This window comes from Orussus abietinus, unplaced genomic scaffold (assembly GCF_000612105.2).
Source record: "Orussus abietinus isolate OABI.00-Male unplaced genomic scaffold, Oabi_2.0 scaffold1, whole genome shotgun sequence".
Lineage (NCBI taxonomy): Eukaryota > Metazoa > Arthropoda > Insecta > Hymenoptera > Orussidae > Orussus > Orussus abietinus.
In genome coordinates, this window is record NW_019396017.1 from 3,427,112 (window position 1) to 3,447,888 (window position 20,777).

General features: G+C 46.6%; 1 protein-coding gene across 1 annotated transcript; it reads left to right on the forward strand.

Moving 5' to 3' along the window:
- The first annotated feature begins 230 nt into the window (after positions 1-230).
- Positions 231-20,317, forward strand: LOC105697897. The gene is made up of 7 exons (XM_012421628.1): positions 231-297; positions 1,833-2,884; positions 5,800-5,894; positions 6,464-6,582; positions 11,769-11,937; positions 13,318-13,472; positions 20,217-20,317. Exons 1-7 carry the CDS (start codon positions 231-233, stop codon positions 20,315-20,317), a joined length of 1,758 nt encoding a protein of 585 aa, XP_012277051.1.
- Positions 20,318-20,777: the final 460 nt, after the last annotated feature.

Here is a 20,777-nt window from a genome sequence, read left to right on the forward strand (position 1 = left end):
ATAACTGGCGCGCGCTCGCGTGGGTTGCTCGATTTACGGACCATATATACAATTTTTACGTTTCTACGAGTTTCGGAAAAATCGGTACTTGTTTTTTCTTTACCCCGTCTCGCGGATGATTTTTCCATGAAAATTCGTCTGATTGTATGCGTTGGTTGGTTTTTACAGAATGAAGATGACAGGGCTACAGCAGGTTCCTGAAGGTTGAAGGTGGACATCAAACCGCTGAGATGCGGCCATCGTCCTGGGCACTGGGCGTCATCGCCATTGCCTTCGCGATGATGATCGTCATCACTGGTACGTCCCAAAAAATCATATCTTTCATCGTACTCGTCTCCTTAATCCCCAGAAAAATCTTTCCATCCCCAAACACCGAGAATTCAGTCTTAGTCCCTTAACATTCATTCCGCGCTGCCCCAGGTCTCATTAAAAAAGAAATAAAAAAGGAAAAGTGTCGAAAGCTTCCCTCGTTCGAAGGAATTAACCACGCGTCCTCGAAGTCATCCCAAGACAATTAAGTTCACGACTCCTGAGACCCTCTTCGAGTCCAGGTCTCTTTACTTTCATGAGTTGAAAAGTACCGACTCGGTGAGCTGGACCAATTTTGAGGCGATGCTCCTCCAGAGAACCGATCGTCATCAAGGTAGTCATTAAAATCCACCAGAAATTTTATTTAATCCGCCAATGAATTCCTCATCTCGTCCTCTCGTGGTGGTAAAAAAAGCTCGAAGCAGTTTCCACGGCATCGATCGGCAATCTTCCGGCGCGAGTTTGCAGAGATGCTTCACCTCGATCCTCTGCCTCGAGGATGCTCGAGGAAGTCGAAAACTTAATCTCGCGTGGACACTCATAAGTTGCAGTTAGTATCCTTTCGAGAGCTCTCGTTGTCCTTGTGTGTAGGTTCTATACGGTGATTCGTTCCAGTATTCGAGAGAAACGAAGCTGCAAAGCCTTTGGCGATTTTCTCTCCAACTAGGGACTCCCTTTATGGATGCTCCCCGTCTTCCTCGGTGATTGTCGTGCTCTCTTACTTCCTGGTGAACGAACCACATGTAGCTTCCATTTCCGACTTTTTGTAAATTCTCCAAGCTAAATGAGTCAGCAGTAGACCGAGGTCGATTCTTCCACCGGGAAGGTCCGTTTCGTTTCCTTTGGTTGGAAACCCAATTCCGTTGGTTGGTTTGCTGGCTAGTTGGGTGGATGGTCTTGTAAAGTCCTTCGATTAGATGGTATCGACCACTTGGCCGCTATTATCGTCAGACCGCACAGGAATTATCAACAGAAAATCCAAGATCATTAATTTTAAGTGACACTTGTCGCTCCGAGTTCTAGACGAGACGTGACGTTCCTCCCATAAATCCCCACAATTTTCCGGTAGAATTAATTAATTCACGGGGGACCCCTAGAATTCAGCAGCGCATTTCTCTCAATTTTTATAAATCTCCCTGTACTGGACGTACGCAATTTGTTTTACAATCCAAACCGTGATTAACATCGCGATAAATCAGCGACGAGAGTGGAACTCTGGGAATGATCGCAAACCGATGGTTTGCACCCAGTCCGGGTAGAGTATCGATCACTTAAATTTAAATGGCAAATTGAGAAAATATTGTCATACACATTGTCAGGATATACATGGCCCATCCCGTATATGGGCGTTTGATCATCCATTTTGACAAATTTGTATATACAACCCCCGATCTCTCGAGCACCGTTTCCCTGTCGGTCCACGTGACTCGTTCTCAAATATCAAAGTAGCTCAACAAATCCTGTCAGAGTCTCGAATTTTGTGCCCATTATCTCTTTTGCTCACTATTTCTCCTTTTTGTTAGATGCAAAAGACGGGACGCATCGCGAGAAGAGCATAGACGAAGAGCGTCAGGGTCGGTACAACCCCGAAGCGAACTCCACGTCGAACTGCACGACGGAGACTTCGGAATACGAGAACATAACCGAGATCATCGACGGAATGGCGTCGATTATCTCGATGGAGAGGGACGATCACGAGCCATCGGACATTCGCACCCAGGAGAATCTAAGCACCCCCCAAAACGAGGTGGTCCACCCCCGCGTTTCGCAGAGGAGAAATCTGTACGCGGACGAACCCGATTCGTCGACTAAGAGGGTGCCTCCGGAGGATCACGAGCCGATCAGGGATCCTCCACCTTCCGGGACTCCTCCGAAAAGTTCCTTGGGGACAAACGACGCCCTCAAGAATTACGATGGGCGCGGAGCGGTTCCGGCCGCCGCCCTGAAGAGCGATAACCCGGAGGTTTCCGGACCAGGGGGAACGAACCCCGACGAGGCGTCCTGGACAGCGACGCCGGGTCGTAACGTAGACAAAGCCGACGGCACTAAAATCGAGGGGATGAACGACGAGACCCCGACGACGACCGGCAGCTCCAGGGCGGAGAGTCCGAGTCCGAATCTGGAAACGCGACCCTTGAAGTCGATCCTGACCCCCGACGGGGGTCATAGAGTCGTGGGGGACATCGAGGCGATCTCCTTTAAGGTGCCCACCCCCGAAGATGCTGTCGAAGACGTCGCGCTCTCGAAGAACCTTAATGTGCCCGGGAACTCCCTGGGGGATCGTCAGGACGCCAAAGACAAACCCGGGTCTTCCAATAGTCTCCTCAATCCGAAGTCCACGAAGGCCTTCTACGAGATCAAGCCGTCCTTAAATCATCCCGTGACGCAGAAGCCGGAGAAACACGAGACCAGCTCCCACAGGAACGTGGGGAGGTTCTTCTTGCCAGGAGTCGCCAGCGGGGCCGGGAGGTACGGTCCGTATTTCGAGGATGGCGAGGAAGAGAGGAACGTTACCGCCAGGATTGGCAGCACCGTTCTCCTGGACTGCAACATTGCCATGCTGGGAGATAAAAAGGTAGGACGGCATCCGGTCTGCCTTTCGCCTCTGCGAACGGAAATTAATTTCGGGATGGCGTGCAGTTTTTCTCCCCCAGGGGTTTTACCTATCTAAAAAACATGGGATTCTATTGATTTATCCACGGTATTTCTAATCACGATTTCCTGGGATTAAATAAAGGGATGGTACACGTTTTCTGATCTTCGTCTCTTCGCGAGAGGGAACAAATTTCGAGGACAGAGATTAGATTTAATCATTTTAACGCTCAAAGGGGCTTGGAATTACATCGAAAGTTTCACTCTGGATTAAACTGAGACGCTTTCGCGTTTACTTAAGGAGTGCGTACGATTTGCCGGGCTTGCCGGATTTATTAGACTTGCAAAGCTTTCCAGGTCTTCACGGCTCGCACTTTAAAGCTCGGTTCTCGATACTTGGCTTGGACGGCACTGTTTAAGGTGGTTGGCACGCCGAACGTGTGGCTCTTCAAGTTTTGATTAGATCTGGCCGCACCAGCGAGCTTTGGAAGCTCGCCTTCGATGCCATATGTCGCCGAGTTCGCCTTTCGAAAGCGCAACTCCGGAGGGCGAAATAGAGAATCGACAGAAAATTGTACAATAATCATTAATGACAAAGTAAACGAAAAAGAGAGGTATACCCGCGGCATAGTACCTGTCGTTTTTTTTAAATTCAATAAAGGCAAGAACACCCCACATTTTATTAATATATTACTTATTGCAACGCTTTCTTCGTCAGGTCGCAATTATTGGTGTCCGCGAAAAAATTCAAGATACCTCGGAATTCAATTGAACACTAATTAAATGTCTCCAGAATTTACGTTAGGGATTTCGGGGAATGGTATAAAAATCTACCGGCAAATATTCTAGGTCGGATTTCTACGCAACGCTGTAAGTACAATACTCGAGGGAAATTAGTTACGTGCGGGGCATCATACATGGAAAATGCACCTCTGTGTACCGTTTACATGAGAATGTTTTCTCGCCGTCTAATCTTCTATCTGCTTGCACCGGGTCACGTACAGGAAACGTTAAATTCTTCAGAGATTCGAGTTCTAGCCGAAATGGTGCAAGGAACAAAAAAGACGTCGGAAGAGGTGCAAAGAAACATACGACGGTAGCGAAAGAAGAGGATACGTTTGTATCTTATTCTTGCTGCAATTTCTTCCAAGGAGCTGGAACCATAAACGTAATTGCCTCGTACCTCCGTACAATCTTCTTCCTTTTCGTTTTTCCTGGAAAGGAAAACTATTCAGAGCGAGCCGAAAATATTTCCCCTTGATGTGTCTTACTTTAAGAACATTTTTAACGTTCATCCGATAAAATAGGGAGATCGTTTATGCAACATGACGAGCATAAACGAAGAAATGGCCGAAGAAATAGACACTCTCCTCGCTTTGAATACTCAGTGGTCGAGAGTAACAATCAATCAAACTTTGAAAAGTCCCATGAAAGTACATTAGCATTTTACGGGCAGACATTTTCCTCACTTTACGGTCCAGAGCTGACTTTAGAAGTAACTAATCTTAATTTTGGATCATGAGGTTACAAGCCGCGGTACCGAACATGTCGGGCTGTAGCTCACAAGAAATATGAACATCCTTTCGCCGTAACTTCGGAGTACCACGTGCTAATCTTCTTTCCTCCTCATTTTATATTCTAAGGTTTATTATCCAAGTCTTTCGACATAAAACTGATTTTTTCGCCCGATCATTTTTCGCGAAAAGGTCGAGGGAATATATTCACGTGGGTGGAGTCGCGTAATTATACACCAGGCGAGTAACAACAGTGGCTATTCGAATTTCAAGCGAGATTTGATATTCCCTCTGCCTACGTAGCTTCTGTCAACCAATGAAAATTCATGCCCCTCGGTCTTCTGGTGGAGTTGCCACTCCTCGTTTCGGCTCCGTTCTTATTCCGTCGGCATTCCGCACAAGTGTTCGCCCTCGAATCGGACTTGCTGGATCTGGAATCCACGTGGATAGGAGACTCCCTTGAGATTTCGTTACCTCCTCGCCGGGGTAAATACTTATGCCAATAAGCGCGAGAGCCGTGTCAACTTTGGAGTTTAACTTCTCATTGATAAGGGGACCTCCATCCACCCGTAGCGAATAAATACCGAACTTTGAAGTGCCCAAAGGACCGCCTCTAATTCCGCTCGTACCCTGACTATTTCGACGAATTAACGTAACGTTTACTTGGTTAATTTCTGCTTACGTCTAGAATCAAGTAGACAGTCCAATCAATGAGAGACAAGCATTAGGCAGCATTGTTTTCGCGTACCATTTTTTTTATTTATACGGTCCGTATGAATAAAACAAATCAGACGGAGTCGCGTTCCTCTCCGAGGATATCCAGGGTTGATTTGGTGACTCTTTTCGCGACTCTGCAGGAATCTGAAATTTCCATACAAGCCGTTCCTGCATTAAATCAACGGAGCGGTAGCTCGATAAATGGCGATGACTGACCGTCGAGTAAACCCGCGTCACCGCAAATTTGGCCGGCGTCGCGACGCATGGAAGCCGGCGTATAAGCTTATAAATACTCATCTGCGGCGGCGGTGCGTGAAACCGCATGCAACACATGCGTGCGCGTGAACGCTTTGTCAACGACGGGGGAAAAAAAAAATGATAACACGTAACAGATACAAAGGACAATATGTGAGGAGACCTAGACTAGCGCAGAATTTCCCTAACAAATAACCCAGCCGACCGGACGTTTTGCGGTAAATAATTGAAACGCTCTGTCAACGGTAGTCACGGTCGGAACTTATTGACAGAACAATATCCAGATAAATTCCTGGATGCGTAAATCGAAGTATTTTTCGTACTCAAGTTTCATCCTCTCATGTGTATTCGAGGTATGGAGGAAATTTCAGTTGCCTTCCAATTTTTTTACTCCAATGTATCGATGTTGCAGGTTACGTGGGTGCAGGAAAAGGAAGACTCCTTTCGACTCTTGACTGTTGGAAGGACACCGTACAGCGTCGACCAAAGAGTCAGTCTAAATTTTCGGTAAGCATGGCCCAATTCATCCTGATCGGATTTCCTAGCAGATAATCCTGAATTTACATTTCAAAAAAGGAGTCATAATCGACCCCCCCAATCCGCCCGGAGAGGATCTTTGCATTCGCTTCTCGTCACCCGTGAAATTCGTTTAAACTTCGGCAGTTAGGTCTCCCGGAGTTTCTGCAAAAGTGGATTGTCATTAGAGTCGATGACACCCCCCGTGAGAACGTCTGTCGGGTAATCGCATTTCCGGAAAATCGAGAAACTTTCCGATACCTTCAATATAGGCGTGCACTTTCTCGGATGGGATCAGCCGAGCTTAGGCAAACCTCGTTCTCGACATTTTGCCGTCTCGAGACCTAACTTATCGCGGACGTCGCACATCGGGAATGAAAAATCATTACTACCGTTCCGAAGTTACGGGATTATCTGACTTTTCACCCGGTCCTATAAATTACTTAGCCCGTGTCGCGCCTTGAATCCAATTAACGATTTCGCTATCGATGGAAATCAATCGCCACCGTAAGCGGTTTCGCCTCGTCGCCATGGAATTCAATTTTCAATCGACTTTCCAGATATCCCAGCAACTGGAGATTGCAGATCATGTACGCGACTCTGCGGGACTCCAGTTTGTACAAATGCCAAGTCGCTACCCACCCCCCATTGATTAAGAAGATTAACGTAATCATCACCGGTGAGTTATCAAAAATGTCTACTTTCTACAAAATCTCCTCAATTCCCCTGCAGTGTTAGATGACACAAATGTACGGCAACAACACTTCTACATCTCGTGACATTATAATTAAATTTTTATAATAAAAAGTAACCATTTTAAACAATCGATCGCAGGAAATTTCGGAGACATCGATGAGTGGATCGGCGACGGAAAGGGCGCCCAATAATTGCCGAAGAGCGAAAAATGGACAATCCGGGGATATTAATCCGAATTTAGTGGATCATTATCCTCGTCTGTAAAATAAAGTGCACCTCGAAGAGTACCGATCGTTGGGGCGTTAATCGAAACAATGGAGACCGGTCGATTGGCGATCGAGGGAGAAGTTCGACCGAGGAGTTGAACGAGCACGAGGAGTCGTATCGTAATTGACAGGGTTATGGGCTAATTTCTGCAGCGGAAGGCCGCCCTATCCCGAAGGAATCGGAATCGACCCTCGTTCGATTTGGCGCCCACTTTTTCTCCTTCTCCTGCATCCTGGGTATTGCCGGTAGCGCCGGCCAATCCCCTTACGTCGCCAATTCGGCGCAATGGAAACCCGCATTTCCTCGGGTAAAGCGTCCGTGGCCGGTAATCTGATCTAATTCGAGGAGGAGTCTACGGAACAAAAGCTCCCGTAAGGGTAAAGTAGGTCGGAACAAACTCGGATGAGGCGACATCGTTAAATGTCCGCCATAGACGCGCAAACGCGCCGACGTCTTTGATTCCACAAGGGGAAATTCGAGTCCTTCCGTGAGATCCTCGCTTCCTGCCAAAGGAAAACGTTTCGCGATCCGGTCACCGATGTCGGATACCCGATACCCCGTATCGCAAAGACGTCTTCTAAAAGCGTCGAAAATATTCGACGCAATTTTACGCAGGAAAGATATCGTAAATGTATTTGGCGCGAAACTCTGGCACCGAGTCTCTATTCGTGAACCAAGGATCCTCTCGATCGGGATATATCTTGAAGTCGATTTTGCATCCACCTGCGGTTAGACCCGAAAAAGTCGCAAACCCTTCCCAACTGAGCCAAGAATTAAAACATCGGACTCGAGTTTTAACTTCGGCACCCTTCCAGCCTACTTATACTTGCAAACGGTCTTCCCCAAACTTCCCCACCTGGAATCGCATAAATCGGTGCATCGGGCTTAAACGTTTCCGTAAGTTCCCGCATTTACATCAGTTTTGCTTTCAACGCCTCTAATGTGGTCTTTAGACGAGCCCACGAAGTGGACTCGCACTTACGAGCCCATTTCGCAACAATTGCGATAACGCCGGGGAGTCTTGTCTGAGGTACATAATGCATTTCCATATATTCAGAGGTTTCTCTCCCTCGTTCGGCCCGGTGGACACTGACGTCTAAATGGGAACGTCCTTGCGGTTGGCGCTTCCCAGGAGAAACGATTTGTTTCCTTGAATTCTTCCACTCTCCTCTTCTCTCTTTCTGTCTATGTGGCACCGAATTTCCACGATAAGCTTATAAGTATTTCAACGTCGGCAGCAATTTTTCTTCCCCTCATTCCCATACAATCAATGTGGTGGACTCGACCCATCGCCACCCCCGTAATGGTTTCGACGGTATCAAATTTTCCCTGCGAGATTCGTGGACGGACTTTATTTCACCACTTGTCCAAATATCCATCCAACCATCGGGGGACGTATCAATTATTAACGATGTCCAGGAAATTCCTCCGAATATTTTAATCCAAGCCTTTCATGTTTCTCCCATCTTGATCTCCCATTCGAGTCTCGGCTCGCCATCTTTGAGAAAGCTCTGAAAATTGGAGAAAAAAAAAAATCTCGCGGAGTCGTTCGCCCGATTACTGACCACGGCTAATGGCACTTAACCTCAGAAATCGCAGCGGAGCTTGCAGGACACCAAGAGAGCCTGGATCGAAGTTTCCCCCCAGCCTGGCCGGGATGCAGGACGCAGATTAGATCCAGGTGGAAGTTCTCAGTTTCGCCGATAGGACGCATCATGGTCGCGACATCGCCGAGGCTCTTACAATTAGTGCCCTCGAAAGTGCAGCAAACTCTGGCCCGAAGCCGACAGACGCAGGACGCACTTAGTCGCGTCCATTTCCGGAACCTGCACGCCATTCCTTAACCTCTGGTTAAGTCCCCGGACATTAACCACCACTTCCCAGTCGCCCAATGCCAGTTAAAAGGAAAAATAAGTTTCCCCCTTCGCGCGACTATCGAGTGAAAAGAAGCCATTAATAATCCCCTGCTTCGACGGCATTTATCGAGCCGGATAATCCGAGTCCCCCCCACGATAATTCGCACTCTTTAAATCACCCGGCAATTATCCAGCGTACCGCAGCACGGTTCCCTTAATGCCTTGAATATGTAGACATTTATTTCCATAATCGGTTTAACGTAATTCCGTCAAGACACGCGACTCGTCCGAGGCTGGCTCCATTTCAAGCGGGGGTAAATCGCCCTTTTTACAGAGTTTGCAAAATTCTACAGGTGCACTTCCGAGTGAAAATTCAAAGCCTTCCGGTTAACTCGAGTCCCTGCTCTTTGAGACTTTTTCAAGGGAGGTCGTTAATTTTTTCCTCGCCTCTTTTTAACCCTCTTGTGCAGTAAACATATCTCCTTGTCCATCATGAATGATATTTCCCGCACCATTTCGCGAGTGCTCGGGAATACCTCGAACACTTTGACGATACCCTCGGTAGCCTTGTCTTACGGTGGAGTGACGTCTTCTCGGGTTGATGGATTCAATCCACCCTCGCATCTCGCATATATCCCTGTATTCCTCTCTGCCCATCCCCGACTAATTCCCGCCGCGTCGTCATTGCTCCAATTTGCGATATTAAGCAACGGGTTCGTTCCAAAGCTCGACGCAGCTCGTAAATTACGACGAACCTCGCGCGACACTCCTGACGCATTGTGCGGCAAATCTGGGCGGACGATCTCGAAAATGTCGAAATTCTTTTTTTTTCTGTGCCACCCGAAATTTGGGGCGTCGTCCTTTTGTCATCCCGTCCGAAGTAATGGTCGCTTTTGGGACCGTCAAATGCCCTACGGTGACTATGATCGCCGAATTATACGGAGACTGATAGGGAACGCCTCGACGGCCGCAAGGATCCTCCCTTTTCGACGATCCGAATCTCTTAACCCTTCCGGTCGACGACGAAAGTCGAAACTCCCGTAACGGGGTCCGGTGACATTTTGAATTTCCTATCGCGAATGTAAACCCATGGGCACGTCGTCTCCGGATACGTCGAGGGGGCTACCATCAAATTTGCATAGCGGTCGACTTCAGAATCGCCCCTGAGAGAGGGGTCGCACTGAATTCTAATAGTGTTTTCCCGAAGAAAAGAATCATCTCCTCGGCGACAGAAGGGTCCAGAGAGGAGGAAGAAATGTCCCAAAGAGGTCAAACAGCGTTTGGCCTCGATTTGCGAATTCTTCCGCTCATCCAGACGCCATTTTTCCCCCTTTTCGCGAAACCTTAGCCGTATTAGGTTCCCGGTGCCTTTTACGAGACTTTCTACCCTGTAGCGAGACTTAAGTGGGGCGAAACTTTCAGAAACCTTAGACTGTTAAATTTGATAATAATGCTCCACTCTATAACGTACCTGTTATCGCGCTTGCGATTACAAAGTTTCAGCCATATTGCTTTAGGTACCTTTAAATTATGATCGCGGTAAAGTAGTGGCCGAAGAGGGATATGGAACATGTTCTTAATGGGATAGCACGGTCATGTAGAATCTTCTCATCGTCGAAGGAGCTCGATTCTTTCCGAGAAAAATCCATCTTGCAGAAAGAGGCAGAGATGCTCCGGAGAACGTACACCTTTTTCATAAATAAAAAATTAATCCGGCGAACCAAGAATGGACGCAAATCTTCCTAGGTGCAGCACAGCGTGTCCTGCTCGTATCATGACTACGCAAGTAGAGTATGTACCATCAGACTAATGGTAATTGGTGCACAACTGACAGAGGGCTGACTTCACGTGACTCCTTATTCGAGCGGGCCTCGCGTTGCATAATGCTCTTTGTCATCAAAATTCCTCTGCCCAGGCAAAATGTAATGATATTAAGGAATAATTCAACATAGCTGAGAGATAGGGCAGCCAGATAATACAAGATTCCTAAGGCACACTCTGATAGGCACCGAAACGAGACAAAATGCGTAAACCAGCTGACATGAAGGAGACTCATAAACGAGATCTCTAGGTTCTCCAAAATGGGTAACATTTACTCGTAGCGAAAAATAAGAAACCTTCGTTACGACCTGCGACGAAAAACGGAGCCTCTTTTTCTGGAGAAAAAAAAAAGAAGAAAAGAGAAGACCCGATAAGAGGTACATTTAATGGAGTAGAATGGAAAGCTCGGTCGAGGGGTTGGAGACCGAAGCCACCCATCAAGAGCGACGAGCTAGCAAAGCGAGCGAGTGGCCTCATTTGAGGAAAGACGGAGTAAAAGTGAAACATCATGCTTAAAAGGAGACACGGCTCTTTGTATTTATTCCTGCTAGTTAGCACAAAGTAAGAATAATTATTATAATGGATATACCGAGGAGAGAAGGAGGAACGAGTCCCACCCCACTGGAACGAGGATATTAAATGGCGGTCCAAAATTCCCATTTACCGACGTACATACATACACGCGACATAACCAATATACAAACACAAATCGATCACGATATAAAGCTGTTGCCATTAACTATACCCCGGAATAATGAGCAAAACACCCGAAGAAAAATTGAGCACTCAAATAATTTGCAGAAAAATTCAGGAATATCGTTAATATCGACTCGGGAAGGGATGCACTTATTTTTGTTAAATAAATCGGCGACCATTCGACGGGGCTCAGGGGTCTAATCTTGCACTTGATTAGAGGCAAATTGCCTCCACCCCTCTGGTAATATTTCCGATTCAGTTATACCGTCCAGGAATCAGTTCTCCCCTTCCGCGGTAACTACTTAATCATTCCGAATAACGAAGTAAGTCGAAGACTTCCAATTAGATATTCCCCCCTCGAGGTAGCGGAAGTCGTCGTCGGTTTTCCAAACAGTTTCCGCCGTGCGTATAATTCCAGAGTCGCATTTTAAGTCCCAGCCCCGAGGTGCGAGATATATACCCCGGACCGGAGAATGGTTGACCGTGCCAAGAGGGGTGGCACCCTGCAGAAGACTGCTTTCCGTTTCAGCTCCCACATTGACGATAGTGGACGATTCCGGAAGAATAGTGTCAGGGGAGAGGCATCTGAAAGCTGGAAGTGCTTTGCGTTTGCTATGCGAGGCCAGAGACGTGCTGGAGAGTCAGAACGAGTCCGTCGTGTGGACCAGAGGAGACGAGACGCTAACGGAAGACGTCAGGTGCGTCCTTACCCTGGTACCGCTCTTTTCCTTATCAAACCGAGTCTCCTCTTCCCCGTAGAACAGCCGACTCTTCACAAAACTCACGGTCCGCGCCAAAGCCAAGAATTCTCAAAGGAAAGTTCACGGAAAATGCCGCCGTTACGATAATCCGGAGAACCGAGGGAAAAAAAAATGTAAATGCGAAAATGCGGTTTCGTTGAATTCTTTCCGGATTTAGGTCTTGACACGGTGAAATTATCTTAATGGTGATGTTTTCAATTGTCGACCAAGAAATCGATGGGGAATGAATTTCTTGAATGCGGTGCATGAAGGATTCTCGCGAAATAAATATAATAACGTTATTTGACAACCTTTTTCATTCCATCTCATCGCGGTGAGACAAAGGAGCGAGGTTGCTTCTCTAGTCTTTCATCTCGTTTTCTCTCCTCCTGAATAAGGTAAATTAATCCGATGCCTCGAGTACTGTTTCTGCATACCTGGTAAAATAAAATGTTATGCAGAATGGCAAATGAAATGTACCGCTGAAATTTCTCTGGAGATAATTAAACGGGAACGAATTTCGACGGATCGCCTACAAAGAGTTGACTTCGCGTGTATTGTTATTTTCAACATTTCGTTCGTACTCGCTTGTACGAAACCTTGATTAACGTTATTATCCCAGCACATGAAAATGCCCTCGATTTATCGAAACCTGTACCTTGCTCTCTGGATATTTCCTACATTTCAGTACTCGCGCTTGCACGTGTAATTAAAAAACGGTTTTAACTGACAAATTTTTAGAAATCAAAGAAACCAGACTAATTTGGTTAATTTCCCTCAATCTCGTGTAATATAATTATCGGAAATCCCGGGGAGTCAGAGATAGTCGAATTGTAATTCATTTTATAATTAAATTACTCCTCTTCTCTTCCCCTTTTGAGTGAATTGCCAATAATACGCAATTCAATAGCCGAGTAATTAACTTAAACCGTTGATTATCTTTATTTTGCTGGAAACGAGAGAAAAAAAGACACTTTCGAACAAAATACAGTTCCCATTCGATTCGGGGAAATTTCATCAGGGGTGAAAGTAATAAATTTTTTACATCAATAAACGAAGTGCCGAATGAATTTATTAAAAACAATTCCCAATCAAATAATTTTCCTAAAATTCTATCTAACGTCATACATTTTGCGTTAAAAGGAATGTACGAACAATTCGAGGAACAAGACTCCGGTCTTCGACAAATTCGTTATGAAGTCCGGCACCATTATTATCATTTTTATCCAAAAAAACAAGCGGGTCGTAAAAAGCGCCGATCAAAAGCGTCTTCGAAAAATGAAGGCGAACATTTTCTGGGGAAGCGGAGGGGACTAAAATCGCGGTCGTTGGTTCCAGTGAAAACAAGACAACGGAGATGATGTCCGGCAAAAAGGTGCAGGTGATCGTCAGCACCGTCACCGTCGAAAGAGCAACCCCGAAGCACGCCGGCAACTATAGTTGCATGGTGCCCGGAAGAGCCAGGACCACCGTGGCTGTCCACGTCCTTAACGGTGAGTCCTTCTAGCAATGTCGCCGAATAATTGGCTCGAAACTGGAAGGAAACGGCTTACGAAAGGAAAGAGCCCCTTACGAGGTGGAAACGTCTCACGAAATGTCGCCGTAGCAAGGACTCCTCCATCCAGCACGACTAACAACGCGCCCTTTAATTAAGGATTCGTTTTCCACACCTAAATGGGATCGATCGAGGTAATTAGAAACGGGTTCACGGGTAGGGCTTGGTTTGTAAGTACACCTCCGCGGGTCCTGGATGTCCTTTTGGAGGCACCTACCTTCCTAATCGATTTTGGCGTAACACCCCACTTCCTACCCACACCGATCGAGGATTCTTCCAAATAATGGCCGTAAAATCAGAGTGGATATCGACAGATCGATCCAGTTCCAATCCTTAAAAATCGGTGGTTTTTAATTCCCACGAAGCGGTACCACGAAGATGTATGGATTTGATCCACGTAATAAGCAAGTGCACGTGGAAGGTGTACCAGACAGGTGGGCGATTTCAAAGGGGTGCTCTCCCGATCGCTTTGAAATCGGTATAGAGCGATTGTTCAGACAGTTCCAGAATGGAGTCCCTCTTTTTTTGTCGAGCTCCCTTTGCCGTCTCTTTGCCGGTTCGATTCCCTGCCTTTATTAGGTTCTCGAAGACAATGGGTTCCTCGGCGTGGATCTCCCGGAGTTCCCGAGCGCGATGATGTATTTCGGCTCTTATGTTGAACGGCACTTCCCGCGTGCTGTGCTTCGCGCAGGTAATAGCTGGAAGCTCGAAGCTTTCATGAAATTAAGCTGTCGTTATTAATGGGATCTCCTCCGACGTGCACCGCCGAGTTTCGCGCGCGATATCGTTACGGCTCCGAGCTTGTACGCATTCATCACGCGTTTAAACTTCCCGAGGCATTCGAGGATAGGGCGATCTCATCGGGCCGCGTTCCGTCACCCTTCGCGAATCGCGAATCGCGAGAAGAAGACGCTCCGATATGACGAGCCCCGAATGGAACCAACGAGCCTGTCCCCGGTGCTCCATGCAAATTCGGAGCCTTCCTTTTTGGCAACCTCCCGGGCTTTACGATCGACGTAAGCTCCTACATTCCGCCGATTTTCCTTCGGGGATTTCTTTATAGTTCTGGGATCCTATCGCGCGTTTTAGACTCCTACCATGGAAGGATGAAACGGCCGAGGATACATTTTGTCGCGAATATACGGAACGACGGAGGAGGTCGAATATCCTATAAAAAAATCAGGGCTTTGGTTATTAATTCTGGTTGATGAGGGTTGCGTTCCTCGGGCGCAGTTTTGATTTATTCCGGGTTAACAAATTATTCTTTCTCGCGTTCACATCCTAGGTAGACTAATTCTACCGAACGAGATACTTTTCCAGCCTTTCCGTCCGTTTTCGTGCCGCCGAGGCGTTTCGTTGCACGATCGCTAAACTTTCAACTCGTAAACCAACGGTTGACCGATTAAGACGGGCTCCATATTTTCCGTCTTGGCGACTAACTTTCGGAAACCCGGTTAATTTCCTGAGTCCGTTAAGTGGATATTTGTTGTTGGCGTGTAGTAATTTTTTTTTTTTTCCGTTCTTCTTTTTCACCCCAGAAATATGGGCAACAGTCGGGGCCAGTAACTCGAGGTTTCTCTTCTAAACGTTTATTATACTTTCGCAAAAATTACTGCGCATCCCATTCTCGGGGAATTCGGAAATAATGACGTTGCGTCGCAATGCTCGAGAAGTGGCGGCGATTTATTTGAAATTTTTACCCTGACCGACGTCGATACCGACTTCAGAAATCATCGCTGCAGCAACTCCTATTTCTCTTCGAGAAAGGCTTCATGAGAAAGCGATTCTGGCCCGGTGCCAAGATCGATGTGAAATTTGTCAAATCACCTCCCGGCTCTGACTTTCCTCGGAACCGACGCCTACTTGTGGGTTTCTTTCCTCCGTCTGCGGGAAATCTTACCCGCGCGGATTCTCCGCGTTACTCGTCTTAATCCTCGCATTCGTTCCACCTTGCGAAGTACCACCGCCGAGAAGAAAACGATTTCTCACGGGAACATCCCAGCTAGACGAGAAGGAATCGCGCCATCTCGTCGGCCTCGAAACGTTTGTCGATCTTAATCTGCATTCGCGGAACTTTCAAAAATCACTAAAATCAAAATTAAGAGAAACCGAGCAAGTTGAAGTGCCCAAAAAGTATTTCATAATTTTCCTGCATTTTTTTTCGGAAATTATTTCAATGGGAGAAGTCTCACGAATTCTACGCTTTCCAAGGGGCACTCGAAAACCGAGAAAATTCAATTTACTTATGCGGAACATTTGACTCTTCTTTACAACTCCGCGCTTTTATGTGTTTACAGCTCGTTTATTTGGAACTGCCTGAGTATTTGCTAACCGAGTTTCACTCGTTTCGAATGCAGAGCTCGATAACTGGCGCCGAAAATTGTGCGAAACTTCGGTACGGAAATATTTATGTACACCAGGCGGCACGATGACTAAAAAGGAGCGTCATTTTCGGATACAGTAAGGCTATATATTTTTTTTCCAAAAATTTCCAACGTCCCTTTTTAAGGATTTCCCAAAAGCGCATATGACCTTTCCGTCACGTTTGCACTCCTGCAGTCGTGACGCTGCGTCGTGATCGGGGTTATGTACTTTGTTACATATCCGGAACATAATAGGTACATGCGCGAGAAGTCTCGATGTCGGGCTTTCTCTCGATAGATCGCAGAGTCTCGTTTCCGCGAGTGTAAACGAAGCGATTTAGGGGTCGCCAGAAATTCTGCGGTTTCCCACCGCAATGGGATGCGCTCGTGCAACCGTATCGCGGGTTCTGCATCCTGGGTTGCAATCGATGCAAATCAATCTATATGTATACGCGAGCACACCCCCACGGCATAACTATCGCCCCGCGATACGTCCTCGGCATTTACTTACCATATTTATAGCGCCCCTTAATCAAGCGGTCACTTATAAGTATCAAACCAATTAACTTGCAGATGAGGCGTCCGAAGGGAAATTACAAAGCCGCGAAACGTTTCACCCGAGTCGCCGCGAGAAGCATTTTCCATGACACCTCGACCAACCTTTTCACGATGAACATGGAGATTTTTCGCCATTTTTCCTAACGCCGACCAAGCGGTGTAATTAATTCATCGGGGTGTTTTGGTATTTTCTGCTGCTAAAAATCGCGATCTCACTTAATTTCTGGTTAACAATCCTTGGAAGTTGCATTTCTCCAGAAAATCTCGGCCTTTCCGGAGCCAGATATCCAATTTTGGTTCCTCGGAAAGGCAGATTCGTTACCGAAGTTCCTGGGAGTGGTAATCCCTTTTTCGAAAACTCCTTCCAATTGTTCGAGCCATTTGGCGCGAGTGGAAGTGTCTGGAGCGAATTCTGGAATCTGGCGAGTTAGTCGAAAAAGCTCGGGGAAAGAAATTTTCGCGGCGGTAACCGTTTAAGACCCTTTTTCTCGACAGCTTTTCGCATTAGGTATGCCGACACGCGGTATCGTTTGGGCAATTTCTCGAGCGCGGAATGCGCTTAAAGAGAAACGCCCGAGCGCTGTATATAAGTAGATTTAGTCTGGGTTCGCCGTTCCGACGTAATCCCCTAATTTTTCTCTCTTGCGGGCTATTTAGGTTAGCGGGGTAAGCCAGGCCCGAATGGAAGAACGAAGCGATGGGCGGTTCCCAATTAAAATGCCTCCTCGCCTCGTCTGCGCTCGCTAATCAACGCGAATTTCGGAACCGCGAGAGTTTACCCGAATTTCTGGTTTTTGATGCGGTCACCCATCGCTAAAACCGCATCCACCACGGTTAAACGACGAGATGAATTTTTTTACAGTTGATGGTAACAATGAAAATACATGAAATCACGCGTTTTGAGATTGGACCTGGTATTTCATTAACAATGAATTTCGGACGTCGACTTTCTTCCAATTTTAGGACCTTTGTCGCAAAAGAAACGACTCCTGGGGTGGTCCAACCTAAGTATACTGGTGACTTTTTCCTAGATTAAGGAGCTTGGGGAATATTAGCACGATATTCCGGCAACGTTACCCCGTAACGACGGCAAAGCTTGAAAATGCTCGCAAAACGGAGGAGGTCGATAACGCCGGGACGTTCCTGACTTTATGGGGAGGCCACCTTGCATTTAGGCCATGCTTTCATTTCCGCGATGGCGGGACGTTGGTACTTCTCCAGCATTTTCATCATCTGGCCCGACCGTCCAGAGCTTCAAATAAATTATACCACGAAGGGTGCTAAATGATGCAAAGATGCAAGGACCGCCCATTTGCGCCATTGTATTCGGCACGTAATATGGAATTGCCATTGTGTCGCGCTCGCTCGACGACGGTCTAGCCAGGTCGAAAACGTTCCTGAAGATGGAATTACTAAGGCCATTAATTACCAGCCAGCGAAGTCGGACACGGAATACCAGGGATAAAAATTAGAAGCAATCGGTCTAAGGCATCCTTCACCCTGCTATGCAATTTTTCTCGCATTGTCGCGAATAGGACTTTGTAATCAATGGCACGAGGAGTTCTTCCTAATCCTAGGTCAGCTGAAATTTTCTTTTTATTGATGGACTTCAAGGAGGAACCGACCGAATCGACTCCTTGGGCGAAGTTCCTTGTTAGAGGAACCCCTGGGTCCAGGTAATCCTCCTTGATGAGGAGTCTCGTAGACGACGTGGAGAGATCTAGCCCTGGCCTCGACCGTGTCGTCGGCAATACGACGGTCAGGTCGATTTATGTCGCGGACCCCATTCGCTCCTGGATTCGATCCTGGATTTGGGACAATCGTATCGACCCCAGTCGTTGGCCAAAGAGGTCGACGATCACATCGACCGATGTGTCCGACAGGTCTCGCTCCTCCCAGACCAAATTCGAAGTGTCTTCGTCTAATTGGTTACCTTCCGATTGGATCCATAATGTCCAGACGAGGTTCCACTTCACCGAGCCATCGCACGTATTTATTTGAAACGACCGTCAATCCATCGACACCTTATCTAATCACTGGATACATAAAGAAGAACTGAATCCCTTCAAGAAATGAGAAGAAAACGACCGCGTTGACACCCGATGAAATTCTACGGCTATTATTCGTCCCGCGGTGGATCGTTCCTTGGATGACATTTTTCTCTCTCTCTCTTTTTTTTTTTTTTTAATAAAAGTGAAACTTCATCGGCCATCCCCTCGTTACAGGCGGGATTTTTTCGTGCGAAAACTTTCCTGAAGCGATCATGCCTGCAATGCTCGTTTTATCCGCTGCACTGGCCAAACAAACAACTAATTGGCTTGGCGAACCGAATCGGAAAGAGTATCATCAGCTGAAAGGACTAATGGACCGATGTCTGTCGATTATTTTTTACCGGCCTCGAATTTTCTCGAAATACTCGGGTAATTGCTGGATCCGGTAATCTACTTAGCCAACTCGGTGAATTAAAGCGGGCTGAAAATGTAAAAAGTCAGCTGTTTGGCCCGACAAAACACGTAGATTGGGGTCATGCAAACTGTCCACGGTGGGGAGGCGAGAGTGCAAGCATACGTGCATTTCTACCTTGGATAAGGCCACTGTTGTGACCATGTATAATGCACCGCATGATTTACTATGGATGACCGAGCTCGAGTCGAAGTGCATTTTGGTAATTGCGAGCCATTTCCGGCGAAACGTTTCCCAGGACTTCGAAGACGCTTTGGAAATTTGGCTCCTATTTACTCTTCCAGGGAACTTCCGAGGCACCGACAAAATTCACCATTTCCATTAACTAGATAATGTATCATCGTAATTGTTGACCAAATATTTATATAAAAAATGTTCGCTCTTAATATCCATGCAAAATTTATCCGCGGAATTATATACTTTGATTGTTTCTTGTTAATTGATTCGTTGCCTCGGTTGCAACGTGGGCTGGAAAAGCCATGTTAGCGGCGAGAAAATCCAACTAAAAACCTTTTAAAGGATTTTTTAAGCGATGTGCGGAAATGAAAAATTCTCAAATTCGAGAACCGAAATAATCTCCGAGTTGACTATTGTACAGGGAATGTAGTTGCTTGTAAAGGACCTCTTTTTGTCTATGTACCCTAGACTTAGTTGCACGTGATTTACCTCATTTCGTTACTTTTACGTCGTCGTAAAAATTCTGAAAGCGACTTTATTAACAAGCTTAAAGTCTTTGTCATAGCTCATATTCAGAAAGTGAAACAAATTAAATACCGGGCACCCGCGTGATACCTGGAATAAATGCAACGCGCGTTATGCAACAGGCTACCATAAACTTTCGCTAAATAATGTTTTACGACGCGTGAGCAGAAGGAAAAGCAAAAGTCGTTGCTTGCACAGGAAGTGCTGCATAATATGCTGAAATTCGCCCCCTCGAGTGTACGCCAACCTGGGAAGGGTTGTCCAGGGCTGTAACGTTTCTCTGTTGATAAATGCAAATATCCTGCGAGAACACCTGGGGATTTTATGAGCCCCACCCTGTCACACATTGCGGTTGAATTTACTTCCCGTACCTTATTGTACCTTAGATATGAACCTTTTCTTCCTCATGCCCCGTGCCGTAAATAATTTTATTTAACCCTTTCGCCATATGGGCGAAATTCATCAAGGCGTGCAGGCAAATATGTTAAGATGGAAGATAGAATATTTGGGGGAAAATAGCCACCTCGGAATTTTTCCCAACATCGCAATTGGCATTCGGTCGGTGAACGGCGTTCATTCTCCGTTTCATATTTCAGGGGAACTGCCGGCTGCTGTACATGACGGCAATGGTGTATCGCGAGCAGTCCTCAATCTTTGGCTGATCCATCTCACCGTGAGCTACGTCTTCTCCAGATGACCCTACTAAGGTAACGCTCTTTGACGTATGGACCACTCGGTTACCGACTAAAGTAAGTCCGTTTCCCCAAAGCCGCAAAATTCAATGGAGAATCTCTCTCTCTCTTATTTTTGTCGGTTCTTTTCCACCGTATCCCTTATAATTCGATCAAAGTGGGAGAAACTAGCCGCCATGTAACCGGAGCGACGTAGCACGCGATAAAGCGAGGTAAAATTAGTGCCCCGATTTTATAACAAAGTTAAGCTATTTCCATTATTAATAACGTCAGCCTCCATTAAAACGGCCAATCCGGCCGATAGGGTAAGAGGCACTGTGATTGGCACTTTAAGCCGATCAAATTCCCAGACATTGACAGCTCGCCGTCATTTCCCGACGACGCATTTTCACCAGCGAGTCATTACCTGGGATATTATCCTGCTACCGCCGAAATTTTCAATGATATCTCGCACTTATCGAGGCA